The sequence below is a fragment of the Alligator mississippiensis genome, chromosome 5, assembly GCF_030867095.1.
Source record: "Alligator mississippiensis isolate rAllMis1 chromosome 5, rAllMis1, whole genome shotgun sequence".
Lineage (NCBI taxonomy): Eukaryota > Metazoa > Chordata > Crocodylia > Alligatoridae > Alligator > Alligator mississippiensis.
The window spans coordinates 80,843,993-80,863,973 of record NC_081828.1 but is presented as its reverse complement, the minus strand read 5'-3'; the positions used below and the strand labels follow the sequence as shown (position 1 = coordinate 80,863,973).

General features: G+C 46.1%; 1 protein-coding gene across 6 annotated transcripts in view; it reads right to left on the bottom strand.

Annotated features, from left to right (window-relative positions):
- Window positions 1-19,981, bottom strand: part of COL15A1 (collagen type XV alpha 1 chain) — a 308,100-nt gene that overhangs the window by 169,989 nt on the left and 118,130 nt on the right. For all 6 annotated transcript variants that reach the window (XM_019485357.2, XM_014602928.3, XM_019485342.2 and 3 more), the window contains one exon: window positions 13,321-13,868. In XM_019485357.2, coding sequence (XP_019340902.1) covers window positions 13,321-13,868 — 548 coding nt within the window. The remainder of the gene's footprint in view (window positions 1-13,320; window positions 13,869-19,981) is intronic.

The following is a 19,981-nucleotide window of genomic DNA, read 5'->3' as shown; positions in this document are numbered from 1 at the left end:
GAGATGGCCCCAACAGCCCAGCTGGCTGCTGCTGCCGGTGCCAGGGGCTATGTGCCGCAGAGGGTGAGGGGTGCATAACCCTTGGAACTGCCCCTCCCCCCCAGGCTCCCTCCCACAACCCCCACACAAATCCCATAGGCCCCCCAACACACACCCCATGTCCCCCCACATACCTCACCTCCCACACATCCCACATTCCCCCAGCCCCCCACATCCCCCTGACATCTCCTTCACACACCCCACATCTTCCCCACCCCCCACACACACCCCCACATCCTCCCTATACCCACACCCACCCAAGAACCCCCAGGTGCCTAAATACAAAAGTGTACGTACCTGGCTTTTGAACCCAAAATTTGAAAGGGCGGCCCTATTGGGTGTGTCCACACATGCAGGCACGTGCGCTTGCAGCAGCTCAAATAGCAACAGCACAGATTTCTGCTGGAGATTTGTGTCTCAGCACACATGTCTGAACATGCACTTTGGTGTGGGGTAAATTGTGCTACTTGGGGCAAACTGACCCTGCCCAGCTCCTCCCGATTCTTCAGCCAGGGGGGTTAGAGGCTGGGGCCAGCACCTGCCAGCAGTATAAAAAGCTTCCCTGATGAGCAGGTCATGGCTACTTGCCCTCAGGAGCTTCTGAGGACCCTTTTCTTCCTTAGTTGTCCCACCAAAAAAAAAAAAAAATCAGTTGTATCTTTCAAACTTTGGCCCCACACAGTGAGGGCTATTAGTTAATTAGGTGGGCCTTAAAGCCTCCAATCACTGGAAGATACAAACAGACAGGAGCTTCTGAGGCCCAGCCAGTTGGTATCTGGGGACACTAGCCCCCTTGCTAGCAGGACCGCTGAAGCAGTCCTAACCTAGAGTGGTCCCAGCACCCTCTACCCAGTGCAGTAGTCTGGCAGTGGGGGCTGCTGCCTGGCTGTGACCTGCTTCCACCTGTGACCACATCCATCCCCTTGGACCTGCAGACCCATGGCTGTGCACCTGCCAGATCCAGACAGGGACCACACGGTAGCCTTGGCTGTGATACAGGCACTGTAGCAAAGTTGCCTGCACCTCTGGGCCAGTTGCCAATGGGCTGTGGCTGCACAGTTGGCCGTTAGGCAGCACTGCTGTCATGTCTCCTGGTGTCCCTGCTCTGCCATCTGGGCAACTATTGTGGTCCTTGAAGTGGCCCACTTCAAATTGTTGACGCGTGCCCTCCTGGCTCCAAATGGCCAGGAGGTCAGCCATGTTGGCTGCCCTCCAGCTGGGCCCCCGGTGCTAGCCCTGGGCAGGCTCCTCCGCCCAGGTCCCAACACTTGCCTCACCAGCAGAGATCCTGGTGTATGCAATTTAAAAATTGCATATTCTTTGATAAAAACCTCCAAATTCTCTCATTAAAATACCCAAAATCCATGTTCTTCTGCAATTAAAATGAAACATCACTATATATATATATAGAGAGAGAGAGAGAGAGAGAGAGAGAGAAAGCAATTTGGAAGCCTACCACTACCTCTATCATCATCATAAAACAAATTCTAAATATCTATACAATTTGGCATTTGCTTTTGGGTTTTTTGTCATAGAAAAATCATAGCTGCCTCCACCCCCTTCACTCACCAGGATGTGGGATGCTGAGCTGTATGGATATGCCAGTTCCCTGCCCCTGCCTTTGCCCCTCACTCCGAATCCACAGCCCTGCCAGTGCCCTTCATCCCAACCTGCAGCTCCTGCCTGCCCTCACTAGCTCTCTCCTGGCAGCAGCTCCGTCCCAGCATCAGGACATGAATCCATCTGCAGCTGTCCCACCTGCTACTTTGTGGCTCTGAACAGTGCCAGCCCTTGCTGTTCTCCTTCCTGCAGCTGTGCCCGGGCCCCAGAAATCCCCATGCCATTCCTGGGAAGTCCTTGACTGGGGCTCAGTGGTTGGGCTGGGCAAGCCCTTTCCCTTCCAGGCTGGCCTCCCCATGCATAGGCTGCTCTATGGGGGCAAGAGGGCTCTAAGCCTGGCTCTGGTGGCCTCTCTTACCCAGAGCACTCCCCCATTCCCATCTCTCTCTCTCTCTTGCACACACCCCTGCTGCCACCTCCACTCCTTCCCCCAGCCCATCACACCCCCCAAAGTAGTTCCTGGGACCAGGAGCTTCCCCTCCCCCGTCTGGGGCTGCATGTCCCAGCACTGGTGTGGGCATGGTGCAGGGCTGCAAAGTGGCAGGTCCTGTCCTGTCTAGTGGCTGGGCATACAGGGTGTGAGATTTGTATGTGGGCTGTGGGGTTTGTGGGCGGGGGAGGTTTGTGGGTGGGTGTAGGGTTTGTGGGGTGGAGCTTTGTGTGGGGGGTGTGGGGTTTGTGGGGGAGTTTGTGGGTGGGGAGGGACATGTTTGGTGGGGGGGGACTGTGTGGGGAAGGGGAGGTCCTTTGTCCGCACCTCCACATGGCGCACAGTGTGAAGCAGCGTGCTGGAGCAGATGGGGAACAGGGCCACCATAGAGACGCTCTGGCTGGGTGCCAGAGAGTCTCCCCTTGGAGGACCCGGCCTCTGGTTGCCACTTCTTCTGGCATCTTTTTTTTTTTATATCAGGATTTACCAGTATCAGATTTAGAGCCCACATTGCAAACATGCAGTGCGGGGAATATTTTTTCATTCTTAGCATGCCTCTTGCAGCATCTCGAACTGCTTTGAGACACCACAGTAGGCACGTGCTTGCTCATCTGGACGCAACCATTGTGTCCTTAAAAGTCTGGATCATTGTTAATTAATCCAGCTTCATGGTTTTCTCCTTTAAAAAACTATGTATTAGGTTTTGCAAAGCCAAAATCATTCCTGTTTTGCTTATCTTTAATTTCAGACCTAATTCTGTTGCTACTGCTGAACTCAGCTCTTTTTTCAAGTACCCTAGGGAATAACACCAAATACATTTTTTCTGCAGACCATTTACTTTTTAGCGTCATTAAGGCTTTGTTGTCAGAAAATTCTCAAATGAGCGATGGTTACTGTTGCTGTTTATTAAGTCAAAATAGTTTATCTTAGGGAAGTGTGCCATCCCCAAACACCTTCATCCCTTCTCGACTCTCAGACTTATTTATCTGAACTGCCAATTTCATTTTCATCACCCTGGGCCCTGAAATTTCTTGTTTGTTCACTTCTTCCTCATCTATAAATCTACCCATCATAACATCTGCAATACAGTCCAGGTATATCACTGCTTCACCCCTACCTCAGCTGAATTTTTTCATCCACAACTTACTTTCCTTCTGCCTTGATTATTGCAAATCCCTTCTCTGAGGCTTCACCAAGATCCTGTTCTCCATTTCCACAATGTGAAGAATACTGTTTCCATCTTTTCACTCAGGGAAAAACAATCAAACAGTTCCTCTGGCCATCCTTTCATTTCAGGATAGTACTGCTACATGCAAACATAAACATTCAGGACCTTGTTCATTTTGGGAGAAGAGGACGTGGAACAGAGATATGCAAAATCTGATGTTGGGGGTCCCCATGCATATCATATTGATGTCTCAGTGCCACAGCCATGGGATAGAGCAGCCAATTTGTGCTCCATGCAGTGTCCACCCAGTTTTCCTGCCTGACTCCCATCCCTCTTCTGAAACCAGTGCCCAGCCATCTGAGAAATTACCCCTGGTTTATCTAGCTAGTTAGGTTCTATTATTTAGTTCTTGCTAAAAAGCCCAGCTGTACTTAGACTGCCCCCATGCTTTTCTAAGCTACTTTATAAACTCCCTATATACCTTCTCCAGTACCCTATTCCCAGTGCCTCTAGCTATCCTGCCTCCTCCATACCTAGCCCTTGGGGTCCCTTCAGCTACCTGTCTCACACTCTGTCTCATGATCACTTACCTTGATGCTCACCCTACAGCTCTATGTGCCTCTTGCGTGGCCCTATATGTGGGGTGGTTTGTCCATGAATTGTGGGCCTGACAACATTACAGGAACATCTGTGGTGATTGGAAAAGTATCACAAGACACAGTCCAATTTCAGTCTGACTGCCCAGGGCCTCGCACAATGCTTAGAAGCCTACAGGAAAAGTCTGAATCACAGTGAGGTGCAGATGATCCCCATGTTTTGGATCAGTGTGGAGCATGCACAGAGTCTGTGGGTATTGGGGCAAAGGCTCTTTGCAGAATGAGTGGCATATAACTGCATACCACATTCCAGATGAAGTTAAAAGCGCTAGATAGGTCTGACCATCAGGTGAGACTAACCAAATGTCCTACCCAGTGCTTCAAACTGCCTGGGACCATGCAGCACTGCCTACCTTTGAGGCAAGCAGCAATTACAGGCAGGCAATAGGATGCAGCAGTAGCACATGGCTGGAAGTAGGGAGGGAACTATGGGCCACAAAGCCCTGATGAGAGCTCCCTGCAAGGCACTGCACTCCCACTCAGACACAAGATGGTGCTGCTCTGCTCTATCTGTCCATCAACAATTGCCATCAGCCTCATATCAACATCAGATATTCAATCAAGCTCACTGTTTCTTAGTTTTTTATGGAGGGCTCTAAGTTATTTATGGACTTTATGGGCAAGCATTTTTAGCCCCCTTTTTATGGACTGTCTGTAACTTTACAGGCACTTGGCAAACCTGACCCAGATCCTTTTCAGCAACAGTACTGCCCATTCAGTTATCTTTCACTTTGTATTTGTGCATTTGGATATTATTCCCTAGGTGTAGCACCTGCCATCGCTGAATTAAATCCAGGTGTCTGTAGCCTAGCACTACAATATATCCAGATCCTATTGAATTCTTCACCTATTCTCCAAAGCGTTTGCAGTCCTTCTCAATTTCATGTCATCTGCAAACCTGATCAGGAAGCTCTCTATTACAACATCCATATAATTAAAAAACGTTAAACAACACAGGACCCAGGATAGACACCTGAAACAGCTTGCTATTCTGACTTTGATCAATTAACACTTACTTCCCTTGTGGTCACTGAGCCAGTTTTGTATCTACCTATTGGAATTCTATCCAAGCCACATACATCCAGTTTACCCCTGAGAATGCCATGTGGGAGTACTGTGTTTATTTGATCACAAGATGAGGGGTTTTCCTCTCCGTTTTACATGGGGAGAAAAACCTCTCATTTTGGAATCAAGTAAAAGGCAGTATAGGGGGGAATGGGGCAGATGGCTAATGTGGCTGTGGCTCTGGCCCCACCCTGGCTCAGTAGCAGTGGTGGCTTCTGCTACTGCCACCACTGCTACTGAGCCAGGGTGGGGCCATGCTCCATGCCCCAGGGTGAAGCAGGGATGGGTAAGTTGTGGGGAGTGGGGAAAACAGGTGGCAGGAGGCAAGTTGCTGGACCACTCCCTCATTGGCTGCTCCCCCTACTGTCTCCCCAAGCATTTCCCCCCATCATTCCTGACCTCCTGCCGCCTCTACCACCTTGCCCCTACTGCGCCCTCTACTGGTTTCCCCACTGCAGTGGTAGAGGGGGAATTAATTTAAGATGATCCTCCAATAATTAGATTTTATACATGAAAAATTATAATAAATTTATAAATTTTCCATGCATAGAATCTAATTATTGAGGGACTGTCTTAAATTCAGGTAAATAATGGTATATACAAAATTCAAGCCCAAATATCATATGTCCTCTGCATTCCCTTCTTCCACCCAACTTTGTCAAAGAAGGATATCAAGTAGGTTTTGCATAATTTTGTTCTTAACAAATCTATGTTAGCTGCTAGTGATTAGGGTTTAATCCTCCAGGTGTTTACAGGGAAGGATAATGGTGCCTTATTTTGATGCTGTGACGAGATGGTGTTTGGTAGATAGCAATCTAACTAATGGAACTGAGAAGGGAGAAGACCAAAGTTGAAATGCAAGGTACATCTCAGCTCTACCAAACGGTAGCCAGTACTGCAGAGGTAACTCATTGAGGACAGTGATGATGACCAGCTCAGCACTGGGTAATGAGGGAGGCCAGCTAACTTTCCCCCAAGGTCTAGTTGCTACTGCTGTCTCCTCTGCTGAAGCCTGTCTGCAGACTTGAGCAGGAGTCCAACAAAGCATATGTTATTTTATATTAAATATTTGTATAATCTGTTCTTAGCGGTGCAAGCATGGAACTGCAAGTATGCGGGTAAAGTTCAGGAAAGAACCATCATACTCCTTTTTCTACCTGGAGGACAGGTGCAGCCAAAAAAGAACTCCAACATTCAATCCAAAAAGAAGTTTGCAGATATGATATAGAAGAAATCAAAATATCTGCTGAAATTCACATAAAATAATGTGAAACAAATGTATACATACTACAATTAAATGCCAAAGCATAATGCAAAACTGCAGACTTCAGGGAACATGCCTTCAGATGCTGTCCATTATAACCTTCCATTCAACATACTGTTATGTATAATGGTTGAAATCACCACCAGGTGACACTGTGCCTACAGTTTCTAACTTGCATATCTAAAACTCTGCATCAGACCCAAAGTGCTCTGACTTTATTCAATACCAGTATTTCCTGCCAAGTGAAATGGACTCTGGGGGTGCATCCAGGCAAGCACGGTCCTGTGGTATGTGGTGCTGCAAACACATTTGCAGCACCACATACCTCACCGTCTGGTGTTCTCCATGCTGCAAGGGCATACTGCCTGAGCATGCACTGCACTGGGTGGGGTTTCTGCAGGTTTTTTTCAGGGGTCAAATAAAATGCGGAAAAACCCCCCAGAGCATCGCATGCTCAGCCAACGCACACTGCTGAAAACTGGAACTGGCCTGCCCAGAGCCATGCTCCACTGCCAGCCAGGCTCCACACAGACCCCCAGACCTCAGGAAAGGCTGCTGAAGCCACTACAGTGCTGGCTCCAGCCTCCCCTATGCCATCTGGGGTAACTTGTCACACGCCACAGTGCGCAGGGCATGGGCAATCCCTGGAGACAAGAACTACTTATCCCCAGGGAACCAAACTTCCATGCACGTCTCGATGCACCCTGAAGGATCAAAAACACAATTTGACACAATTTTACCTATTGTTGAAATAATTGATTTGAACTTCTGAGAATGTGAACATGTATTGGGCACATCTACACATGCTATTAATATGATATAGGCTTACTGTGCAGTAAAATACTGCGTAGTAAGCCTTTCCCAGGACCATGCCTACACATGCACCCTGTTGGGAGCTAATCTGCTCCCAAAGGGAATAGCCCAGTACAGGGCTGCTCCTGCCCTGTTCTGTCCCCCTGCAGCAGCCAGGGGGAGCTCCAAGTTACCTTGGGGTGCTAACCCACGGGCAGCCAGGGGACGTAGTGGATGGTCCTGACGTGCATGGGACCAGGAGAGCTGTGACAGCTGCAATGACAGCTGTCTCCTGGCCCTGTGCACAGTGGAAAGGGTCCTGATGTGCTTGGGCCCAGGAGACAGCTGCTGCTGCAGCTGGCAGAGATCTCCCAGCTCTGTGTACATCAAGACACACAGCTGACATGCCCAGCGGGGCTTCCCCACCCAGCAGAGATTTCCACTGACTGCAGTGGTATCTGGAATAGGCCCATAGAAACAGGAAGCTTTTAAAGTATTATGCAAGACACTACTACTGAGCAATCAACAGAACAGCTATTATTGTTGATATTATTATTATTATTAATATTAGTAGTAGTAGTTATTATTGTTATTATTAGAATATTGCCTAGCAAAAATATGAACAATTAGGCATAAATTTACAGCCCAAATTGTGCAAATATAAGCGTACTAATCCTAATTGCAGTTTTGAAGAAAATGCATGTTTTGAAGAAAAATAGTGTCCTTCAAGTTGTAAATAATTTGTGCCAGAAGCTGGAACGTTCAAGTAATATAGACAAATGTATTTTCGTTATTGCATACCACATGTAACTCATAGCTTGCCAATACCAGTGGTTTAGGAAAGTGTTTCCTAATTTTCTAAAGCAAAAGCTTCATTAAGATTTGCAATGTTAGGGTGATATTTTGTTCTTTCCTGGTCATCTGGAGGCATAAATGGAAGTGACAGTTTTTATCTGATCTGGCCACTGAAAGTGCTCCACAGTTGTGACCAAACAGAAGTGCATGGCTGCAAGGCACTTTAAAAGGGTCCAGTCCTATGCAAATCTGAACCCTTATTGCATGAGGGTTCAGATGAACATGCTCCAAAGCAGAGTGGCTTCAGTAACTTGCGTCTGTGCTCATGGGCGACTCGTGCTGCCTTAGTCGGGGGGGGGGTGCGATCAGTCCTGCCAACAGCGGGGGAGGTCCCCTGCAGCCGATCTTGCTGCTTGTGGGGGAGTCCCCCTTGCAGCTGATCCGGGATCGGCTGAAATGATTGGCTGGCACTTGCGGGGGGAGGCAACAGTGCCCCTGCCTGACCTCCTGCCCATCACCTAAGTGGTGAGCATGGCCGGTCAGGGGGGGTGCATTGGCACTTTCAGGGGGTGCACATGAACCCCTGTGCACCCCCTATGTGTCGCCACTGTCTATGCTGCCTCCCAGCCCCAGAGCTGTTTTCAGAATGAGAGATGGGAAAGGGAGTGGAGGGAGTTCAGTCTGGGGTTTATTCAGCCAGCACTGGAGGGTGCACTGGTGACCTAGAGTCCCCCTGAGGTGGGGGGGCTCCAATACACCAACCCCATCCCCCAACACTGGCCGGGGAACCCCTAGAACAATTTCCCTCTGCTCCCTTTCCCTACTCCCATTCTGAAAACAGCACCAGGGCTGGGAGGGGGAAGGGGTGTTGCTAAGGGAGAGTGGCTGCAGGTTTGCAGGCGCCCTAAACAGCAGCTGGATTCCTCAACCGCCAGGACACAACAGTGAAGGTCTGTTGGGCCCAGGGGATCATTGTAATAGCTTTTGGGGCTTCCTACAAATGCCATGAGTTACAGTGGTAAGCTGCTCTTCTGTCTGTGCCTTAGGTAGCCAATATTTGGCTGTTCACAGGGGATTATTGGCCCTTACACACCATAGGAAATTCTGTTTTTGGACACATATCTCTGTATACATGGACAACAATGGGCAACTATATGCAGTAGCAGCTATAATATGTATCTGCTTCCCTTGTTCATGCATAGCAAACTGAGACAGCTGAAAATGGAGGTGGCAAAACACACATCTACTAGACTTGGGCTCAGGAACAGAAATGTACTCTGCCTCCATCCCCTTATGTCACTACAGCACTCACCTGGGAAGCCAGAAGTCCCAGGTTCTATGCTCAGCCTCACCCCGAGGTTTTAAAACAGGGCGGCTCTTACTTCCCAACACAGCACTCTAACCATCACAGGTCAGCCATTATCCAGTCCTTTCTTCATCACTCCTTTTGTAGCTGAGCCACTAATGTAGCCAAGAGATTGAGCTCCTAGGCTAGGGAGACATATTACACATAAACTGGCTTAAGTGATCAGAAACTGGTTTAAACATGTAACAGAACAGATGTTCGGTGCACATAAACCAGTTTGAGAATGGCTGAAACTGGTTTCAGATAAACCTGACTGAATGTAGTATCAGACTCAACTGATTTGGCTCAAACCAGTTTATGCAAAGTCTGTCCCAGACCTCTTGGTGGTTTAAGATAAACCACACCCCCTCAGCATCCCAGCATGCTCTTGGGCTGGGTGGGGCTCTCTGCTCCACAGCAGAGCTGGCTCTTCCCCTCTCCTCTCTAGTCAGAGCAGGGGCAGGGTGTGGCCAGACACCTCTTCCCTGCTTCCCCTCTCCCCCCCTCTCTCCACTGGCAAACCCTGGGGACTGCAGCTGCTGTTTGCCAGCCCTACCTCCATGGCTTGCCTGCAAACAGGCAGGGACAGAGTTAATCACTCCCTCTGTCCCCCCTCTCTCCCGGAATGCCAGGGCTTTGGCTGCAGTCCGTGTGGCTTGCACAGTGGTCCCGAAGCAGGGGAGAGAAGCAAGCAGATCTATGCGCAGTTCCAAGCCCTGCTGCAGCCCTGAGCCCAGAACTAAGACTTTCCGGGACAGACTGAGAGGTGGAAAGTGTTGGCAAAGATCTGACAATCATCAGTGATCACACATGCTGGAGATTTAGTTAAGAGAAGCTGCACCAAAGAATGCAGAAAGCTACATTTATATTAAAAAGCAGAACATGTAAACAAAGCCTTTGAGAATGCCTGGCTGTAAGGATACACTGTACCCTCAGGATTAGTAAGACTAACTCTTATCTTTCTGGTTTACATTTTCAGTTAGTGTAAGCTGTGTATGCTGTGTTTTACTGGGCTGTATCTTAGCTTAGGTAAAGATTTTTGGTAGTTCCCTGTTGTATGCTTTGCAAATTGCTTTATTCAATACCTTGCTTCAGAGAAAGGACTTTTTCCCCATCCCCTGTGTGCTAGCCTTGGCTGGTGCCTGGCTATGCCCCCTCTGCTCCAGCAGGGTGGGGTGAGAGTCTCTCTTCCCTCATTTTTGGCGGTTGCTGGCAGGCACGCTCTAGTACCCCCTGGCTTCTGGCATGGGCCTGCATTTCCTGATTTAATAGAGCATGTCTGTCCACCTTTTAATCACTTTAAACTGCACATCTTAGGCTAACCTGCAAAGAGTGAATCAATTCAGGCTTGGCCTTTTTTAATGTCTGTCCCTAGCTCTAGGCTCTTTCACTGCAAAGTGTGTTTTCCAGTCCTTTCATTGTTTTCATGGCTTTTCTCTTTCCAATTTATCCACACCCCTCTTGAAGCATTGCCACAATATTGGACACATTATTCCAATGTTTGCATAGTGCCAAATACAAACGTAGTATAATCTCTCCACTTCCACTTAGTATTTCCCTGTTTATACGCACAAGGATCACATTAACTTTTTGACCACACGGATGTATGGGGAGCTCAGATTCAACTGATTACCCATTGTGAGCAAATCCAACTTAGATGGAGCAAAGTACAAGGGGAAGAACTTTTGCTCATGTTGCCCAAATGGGCCCATGCTAGAACCCAGGGCCCCCTGCCTTCCAGGCCAGTAGTCTTCTTGCTGAACTGTACACTCCAGCTCTCTCTCCTCTACCTGACACAGGAGAAGCACTGGGGCTGGATGGTGGGGCTCTGCAGGACATATCTAGCCTGCAGGCTGAATTTTTAATGTCACTGTTCTACAGGCATCCAAAAAATGGCCAATTAGATGACCAGGAAAGAATACAATGTCAATCTTACTCAATTTATTGAAAAAAGAACATTAGTCTTCCAAACCATAATACAAAAACTTAAAGTAAGTTAAGGATATGTAAAACAAGACAGAAAACAGAACCTGATATTTTCATTTGATTTGGCATTCAATGAATCTCTCAGGCTTTGGCAGCTCTGCTATTTTCATTGAGAAACCTACTAGGTGACAGACAGTTACAAGCTTGTCACAGGAGGAATGGTTTTCAATCAATTTTATGAAGTTTGGAAGACTTGTACCAATGTTCTGATCTATTCCATTTCTTTGAAGTACATTACAAGCTTTTGGTAATACATGAAGTTTGGGCATAGCTTATACTTGGCAATTATTTTTAACTGCATTTATGGTCATATACCTCTCATGATCAGTTAGTTACTATGCCTTAATATGCAATAAGCACACTCAGACAGTTATAGTTTAAAATAATGTTCCTATATTAAGCCATTCTTGGAAAAAATTAACCAAATTGATGCTCTGAAATCATCCCTATTTAAAAACAGCCTATGAAAGTGTGCAGGATATATGCATTGAGCCTTAAATCATCTTAGAACCAAGGTTTGAATTACTGCTGAACTTTGGTCCATGTTTTCAAAAAAAATCTGCATTTTGAAAAACAGTTGCTTAAAACATTTGTAACATGCCAATCCCAACTACCTACTCTCAGCAACTCTTTTTGTATCCATATGATATGGACCCAATGCCCTGTAAGAAGTTCCCTTAAAAATTAGAGCTCATGAAATTCAGAGCTGGAAGAATACTCTGCTATCTTGTTTTGCTTCAAGGGATCCACTCTGAACATTCCATTTGCAAAGCCATCATGAACTGCATCCAGCAGCATTCATACACCTCAACAGCCAAACAACATAATGACATCTCCCACCCACCACAATTTTAGTTTACCGACAGTGTGTCTTGTACAAAATGTGGGAAAAGATTTGTCCAATCTTTTATATCATGATGTTAGTATTACTAGAAAGCCACATATAAAAACATGGTTAAATTATTTAGGTTGTAAACACTCAGCACTCAAGAAATGCAATAATCAATGTTTTCCATTCATCTTTATTTCTGACTTGTACATGTGCCTTTTGATTCATCACTCCATGACATCTCCACACGAAGTGTTTTCTATAGGATCTTTGGCTCATTCCATGAACAGTAGTGGTGTTCAAGAGAATGAGGCTGCTCAGCCTTGTTTTTTATTTTAATCACTCAATTTGTATCCCTGTGCCTGATTTATTGTACACCATCCAATCTCTGCATTGAATAAGGAATTAATTACTTCCTCAAGAGCTTTTTCAACGTTTTGCAGTGTCTGTACACTGTAGTATCTGAGTATACAGTGAGCATTCCACAAACCTCATAAACCTTAAGTAAATTTACCTTCACACCTCCCTTGCTAGGAACAAATCTACTGCTCTATTCTGGAAATAACTTGCTGAAAAGGATTATGATGGGTAATCACTTGAATCTGAATTCCCCATACATCTGTGTGGCCAAAAAGTTAATGTGATCCTTAGGTGTATAAACAGGCAAATACTGAGTGGAAGTGGAGAGATTATATTATCTCTGTATTTGGCACTGTGCAAACATTGGAATGATGTGCCTGGTATTGTGGCAATGCTTCAAGAGGGATGTGGATAAATTAGAAAGAGAAGAGCGATAAAAAACAATGAAAGGACTGGAGAACACACTTCACAGTGAAAAAGCCTAGAAGCTCAATTTCTTTGATTTAACAGAAGTTTGATAATAGAGGGCTCTTAAAGCTAACAGACACAGGTATGATAAAATGCAATGGTTGGAGGCTGAAGCTAGACAAATTCAGACTAAAAACAAGATGGACAGGGGATTTTTCTTTTTAAATCAGTGAGGCTATTTAATCTCTGGAACAAGTTATCAGGGGTTACAATGGATTCTCCATCCCTGGAATTTTCTTTTTTAAAATCAATGGCAGGTCTTTTTTTAAAGTGATAAGAACAGAAAGGATTTCCCTGAAGCAGTAAATCACATACTATGCAGGACATCACACTGGATGATCAGAACAGTCCCTTCTGGCCGTATAACATACACACAGGCATAGAAAACAGAAAATGCACAACTTGAGACTTAACTTTATTTTAGCCCTTGCAACCAGAACTCCTCTGAAAGGAAGCGTATATTTAAAACATTTAGGTGTGTGAAAACACCATCGTGTACTTACTGTGAATTTTTCCAATCCCGTTGCTCCTGCATTTCCAACAAATATACCAGAGCTGGGGTCAAATTCCAAGGCCTGAGCTGACCTCTGAAACTGAACTCTCTGATATTCTTCACAGTCCATGAACAGAGCCATGTTATTTCCCTGAACAGTCACCGTAAACCGATTCCATTTGTTAGTCATCACTGGAACTTTAAAAGAAGCAGCCTCTCGGGAAATGTGTGAACCAGGCTCTGTGTAGTACATGATTATTCTTTGGGTGCCATCATCAACTGGGGATAGTCTCATTCCCAAGTATATAGTTTTCTGGAAGGCATCTGTTATTGCAAATAGTACACCTCCATGGTTGCTGTTTGGTTTTACTGTCACTACAACAGCAAAATCTCTATAGAAAGGCTGTGGTATTAAAGCCCTTGTCAGGCGACCAATGTTAGCATCGGGTCCAAAACTGTAAGCTGGAAATCCACCATAGCCAGTGATAAAGTAGACAGATGGTGGAAGTGGAACTCCTATTAGCTCTGTGAGATCTAGGTGACCTTTTGATCCCCGTTCTGCAGCGAGACAAAAATATAGATATATTACTTTATAACGCAAGACAATGAAAATTTAACAAAATAGTGTTGCAGAGTAGAACATTACCAGAAGTGTGCTAATGTATCAGACCTTGATTCAGTTAGGAGCCTAAACACATCCCTAGCCCATAAATACTCTCACTGATTTATGGACCTAGTCACATGCTTAAAGTGAGAGACATGATGAAGCACTTTGTGGAATCAGACCAGGACAGATCCAGGGGGATGCGGCGGTGCAACTGTACCCGCCTTTGGTTCTGTTACATCTAGACTTTAAAACCAACTGCCCAGGAAGGGCAGTGGCACTTCTACTGAGGCACTGCTGAGGGTGTCAATTGACTTCATGGGTCATTATAATCTACTCATTTCCTGCTAATCTCTGTTCACTCCACAGATATTAACAACCCTCTCTCCTTTTAATGGTCTTGATGTTCCATTAATCAAACTATCCTTTCTGCAATTATGCTGTCTGTTAGCCATTCCTGATAATCTCTCTCTTCAATTTCACAGCCCTGCAGACTGTTTTAAATTCAAGCTAAAAACCTTAACTCAGGTGTGGTAATTTTAACTCAGGTGAGGACATGAGTAACAGTGAAGGGTTGTATGTACCATCAAGACACTCAAGAAGACTAGATTTTGTATTAAGAATCTAAGTAAACAATGTGCATTTAACTATAATGACTACAGAACTAAAGAAACAAAATATTTTGACTATTTTAGCCTAGTTTGTTGAGTTTAATATATAAGCTAGCAAATTTTTGCACTTTTCAATAAAGTTGCACTAGTTTTGCTTTGATCTTAACCTGAACAGCATAGTTCTAAGACCTTATCATATTAGTAAGTCTTCTAGTTTCTTTTCAACTGTGGAAAAATATGTGGTGTGGTGTGGTGTGTGTTGATGTACCACACTATGTGAACCCCCATTTCAAAATCCTAGATCTACGCATGAACTGGACCACCTACAGTCAGAGGATATGATAAGGAGTATGGTATCTCACAGGATTTGCTCAAACTCTTGTTCACCCTACAAGTTACATACTACAAGGTGTTTTGTTTTTATTGCCCTCACTTTTTCTCAATTTAAAAAATGCTGTCCCCCATGGTTTTCTTGTAGACATAGAAAATATCCTTCAATAACAAAAACTCAGCTTTGAAATCAAGGAATGTACACTCCAGGAAGCATACAGATAGATATAAAGAACTTTGCCAATATGCCCCAGAAGAAAATGCCTCTTAGGTGGTCAACCTAGACTCAACACATGTGAACAAGGATAATCAGAACTGAGCATTTCAAGAATCTGAGTAAGGAATCTGTTCCATCAGCATCTTTAGAAACAAAACTTTTCAAACACCAATCTTCTCCTCAGAGAGGAAATACTAAAAACATTATTACATTTTAATAACCAATTTCACAGCCAGGCCTATGAACTGCACTTCATCAGCCTCCTAGGTACGGAAACTCATGGACTCCATATAGACATTGGAATTCTGACACACTACAACCTGCCAGACATCTGACTCCCCAGGTACCTCTCCACCTTTACCTGTGCTGCTACATCCCCCTTTCCCTCCCCACCCCAGCCTGTCCCTCATCCCCTGATGCCTCCATTTCCATTTTCACTGACTGGCTTTCTTGCCTGCATTGCATGCCAGCCTCTGGCTTCTTTACTATTCCTTCCATCCAGAAACAGCACACACACACCACAACTGCGGGTGCTTCCTCAGCCTGACGAAGGGTTTTTCAACCTGAAAGCTTGATAAAATACATTTCTCTAACTATTCAGTTGGTCTATTGAATAGATACCAGATTGACCCAACTGACCTTGTCTGCCAGTGCCAAGTCCTTAGACCAATCCTAGCGGGGTGCAGGGCCCGGGGCAAATCAGCCTGTGCAGGGGCCCCTTAACACTACGTGGGACCGTGGCACCCCTGCAAAGGGAGGTGGGGTCTCTGGGCTTCTTCCATGGCATGGGGCTGAGCCACCAGCTCCAGGCAGGCCCCACGGGAAGGGCTGCAGCCACTCTGCCCAGCTTTGTGGGGCCCCCCAAAGCATGGGGCCCAGGGTGGTCACCCCGATTTGCCTTACCCTAGGGATGGCTCTGATAATGATTTTGGATTTTTCTCATATTTTGACTCCCTGAATGGCTTTTTTTGGTCCTTTTTTTTGCTTTCTTGAAAACTGGATAAATCTGGTACCAGGCAAAACTAACAAACTTTATGAATGTGAATTTTATTTGAAATCCGATATACACACACCCCTCCCCCCAGTTAGAAATGTAAGGAAGGGTGGGGGCACAGGAAGGCTGGGAAAATTGGTGTTAAACAGACAGGAAATTCAAAGCAATTGAGGTAATGGGAATTTGCATTTTAGATTGTCAAACTCTTTTGAAATATCAGAGGGAACTGGTGATGTATATTAGCAGAAAGTAGGAGAATGGTTAATTTGGCCAGCAGCAAGCTCAATCAGGACTAGTGGGTAGGGGAGAGGGGCAAGACAACCCCTTCTCTTACCTAAGAGATAAATCCAATAAATGTAATGTGAATTGTCTCTCCCTTCTTATCAAAGTAGAAATTAGCAAATACTGAACAGAAATCTTTTCTAGCCATAGAATATACCTTAAATTTGCTGGATACCTGATCAATTCTGTTTTTGTTGGAAGATCCTTTTTCCTCCATCATGGAGCTCTCTTGATATGAGGTTATATTTTAAATGCCTGCCTCTGCAAGGAGTAACATTTAAGTCTCTACCAGTATATGGGACTGAGATATGGGTGGTCATGGTAGGCCACCTGGGTGGTGGCAAATTGTAGTCAGGGGCTGGAATCAAAGTGGAGAACTGAAGTCAGAAGCTAAAATAAAAGAGTTGGGGTAAGAGAATCAGAGCCAGGAGCTAAAATCGGGAGATAAAGCCAGAGATGAAGAATCAGCATCAGGGGCCTGAGTCAGGAGCCAAGATTGAGAGCTAAAGCCAAAACCAAAGCTAAATGTAATTTGAGCACATCTTGGCAGTCTTTACCCAGACAGTTTGCTGCTGTTTGCTCCAGGCTTATAAAGGCCAGTGTAGGAGAGGTTCCCTTCCTGTAGCCCTGGGGGATGACTCAGACTAAAACTTAAATACTTCCACCTACAGCAGGGGTGTCCAACCTTTTTGAATGTGGGGCCAGATCATGAACTATTTATCACCCAGTGAGCCGGCAGGAGTGGGCGCTCGCGCGGCCTGTCCAGTCCGGCCGTGGCCTGGGGGCACAGGGGTCAAGGGGTGCCGCCTGACTCCGCAGTGTCCTCCCTGCCACCTGGGTGGCCTCAAGGATGCTCCCACACCTGCGCGCCTGGGCTTAGCAGCCAGGGGGACATGTGGGGACTCTACAGGGGGGTACGGGATGTGCAGGGACAACCCCCTGCTCCCTCTCCCCCAGGGCAGCCCGAGGCCAAGTGGCAGGGGTCCCTCCCTCCCTGGGGCCCACAACTTGCCACCCCCAGCGTGATGTCTGCGGGTGCGGGGGGATGTGGGGAGGCAGGAGCGGCGCCAGCTTCCTGCCTCAACAGCCACAGCAGTAGCGGCAGCATCTCCAACAGGCCTGACCACAGCATCCCTCCGAGCCGGCATCCACACCCCCTGCATCCGCCCGCCCACTGTACCATAACTTCCTCCAGCCCACGTGGCCAGCGGGGCTGGCATGCAAATGAGGAAGGGAGGGGCGGGACTAGGAACAGAAACCCTGCAATGTTGGGGAGGGGAGGGCCTGGCATGCAAATGAGGAAGGGAGGGGTGGGGTGAGGAAGGGACACAGTGAAATGAGGGGGGAGGGGAGAAGCCATACCACGTCAGCAACGTCAAGCTGACGCGGTGCGTGTGGGAACCTTGTCCCTTCCCCAGCCCTTCAGCAGCCATTAGGAAGCTTCTGAGGGGCTGAGGGAGGGACAAGGGGTGGGAACGAAAGTAAACAATGTTTACTTTCATTTCCCATCACAGCACCGCGGGCCTCAGAAAATGGCTTGGCAGGCTGCATGGTGGCCCGTGGGCCATATGTTGGATAAGCCTGACCTACAGCCTGAAACTGGGTCACCCTCAGCTGGGCCTAGGACAACCAGGCACCATGATTTAAGCCAGGGCTGTCCAAATTCTAAGCAACAGCAGGCCAAATGCCCTATGAGTCACACCCAGCAGGGGCAGCACATCCACACGCCACATCAGTGCAAGCCACATTTCTCCAGACTGCACACTATGCAGATGCCCTCCCTCCCCCAACTGCTGCAAACTCTCTCACTAGCACACCACCACTGCACCATGCACCTGTCTTGGGGCTCCCCCCCTCTGCACTGCTCTACCACACACCGATGCTGTACGCACCATTATACCATGTGTGCAAGAAGTCCCAGACTCACGGTCAGCTTCCTGTACCATCACTCATGGGGAGAGGCAAGAAGCAGAAGCTGGGGAGGCAGTGAACCCTGAGGAAGGTGATGGACAGATAGGAGCCCAGGGGCTGCAAATTAAAGCCTAGTGGACCACCAGTTGGACAGTCCTTTGGACCTGATGTGTCACTGACACTCCTGTTTAAAATCTTAATTTTTACAATGAGAGATTAATAAAACTCATTTTTGAACCTGTACATTAATTCTCCACTGGACAAATCCATTCAGCTACATTTTAGGTCTCTCCTGTGGGTCAATTCTTTCTGTTCAGGTACACACCACTCTTTCTATAGGATGTCATCATTCAGGAACTCTCTCTCCAGTGCACTTCAAATTGGTAGAAAATTCCTATCTTTACCTAGTCCTAATCTGTCCCTTTGAAGCTGGATATTCCTCTTATTGTAGGCTTATTATGGAAATAAAATTGTACTTTAGCTGCCTTATGCTCTTTCCTGAAAAACAGTTATTCTGTATAAGGCTTGGAACTGCACTTGAAAATGACTGCACAGAAGGACCTATGTATACTAATTAGTCATAGGATATGGGACATCAATGTGATTAAGCCATGTAACATTCAAAAAAGGAGTGACATTCTGGAATAGCCTCATAATCTGCCAAAAAAATTACATTTAAGATGAGGCTCAATCATTTTGTTCGACTGTGACAGTAGACAACTGGACTCAAAGGCTGGGAAGAGTGAAGAGCTTTTAAATGAAAAATAAAACATAAAGGAGCCTTGATAATTTCTGCAAATCTGAGCCAAAGCCTAATGAAGTCAGTGGAGTCATTACATTGACTTCTTTGCCCTCTGAATTTAGCCCTCACTGACCTGTAGATAAATAAGGGCTTAATTTCTGTTTGGCACCTAATCCACCCTTTCATCTTCTACCAAGAGGAGCATGTAACACCTTAGCACACACATAAATCAGTGACCTCTTGTTTATGCTGGGCTCACTGGTAGTGTGGAAGCTTCTTCCAGCTGCATGTCTTCAGTGCCTCTCCTCCTTTGGTCTGAGGGTCATATTGGCAGTTGATCTGTGGATGAGTGGAACTCAGCTCTAGGAAGGTGCCCAATGCTATTTTGTACTGTGGCTGATTCATGCATAGTACAGAACAGTGCTTCATACTTTTTAAAACTTCTAAATCAAAAGCTGCTGTACAAATGCTGAACACAATGCATACTAGACATTTTAAAGTAGTAGGCAAGTCACAACCAGGTGGTTCATTACGAACAAAGTAAGATTTTCTACCAGGTAATCCGATAAATGTAGAACATTATTACATAATAAGACTATGTCACAGTTATCAGCAGTGAAGCATCAGATGGGAAGTTATGCGACTTTCAAGAGGTGCAGAACGAAAGATAAGGCCTTTGAATTATTCCCCCCAAGGAATTTTCAAGCAGCACTGCAGTGAATGGATAATGGAATTTGGTACTGTAGGGGAAAAAGTGAAAAATCTAAATAGATTTTTTTTTCACTGCCTAGTTGAAATATCTGGTCTTGAACGGAAAAGATCAAATGCTTAAAAGGTACTATTTTTTTAAAGGCTAAATTAGCTAATTTGTGAGGGAAAATTTCAGTGCAGCAGTTCAATAGATTCAAATTCTACCCTCCTCCTTGTGGCGAAAATGTGACAGTAACACAACAAAACAATTGCAGTTCTGCAACATGGAG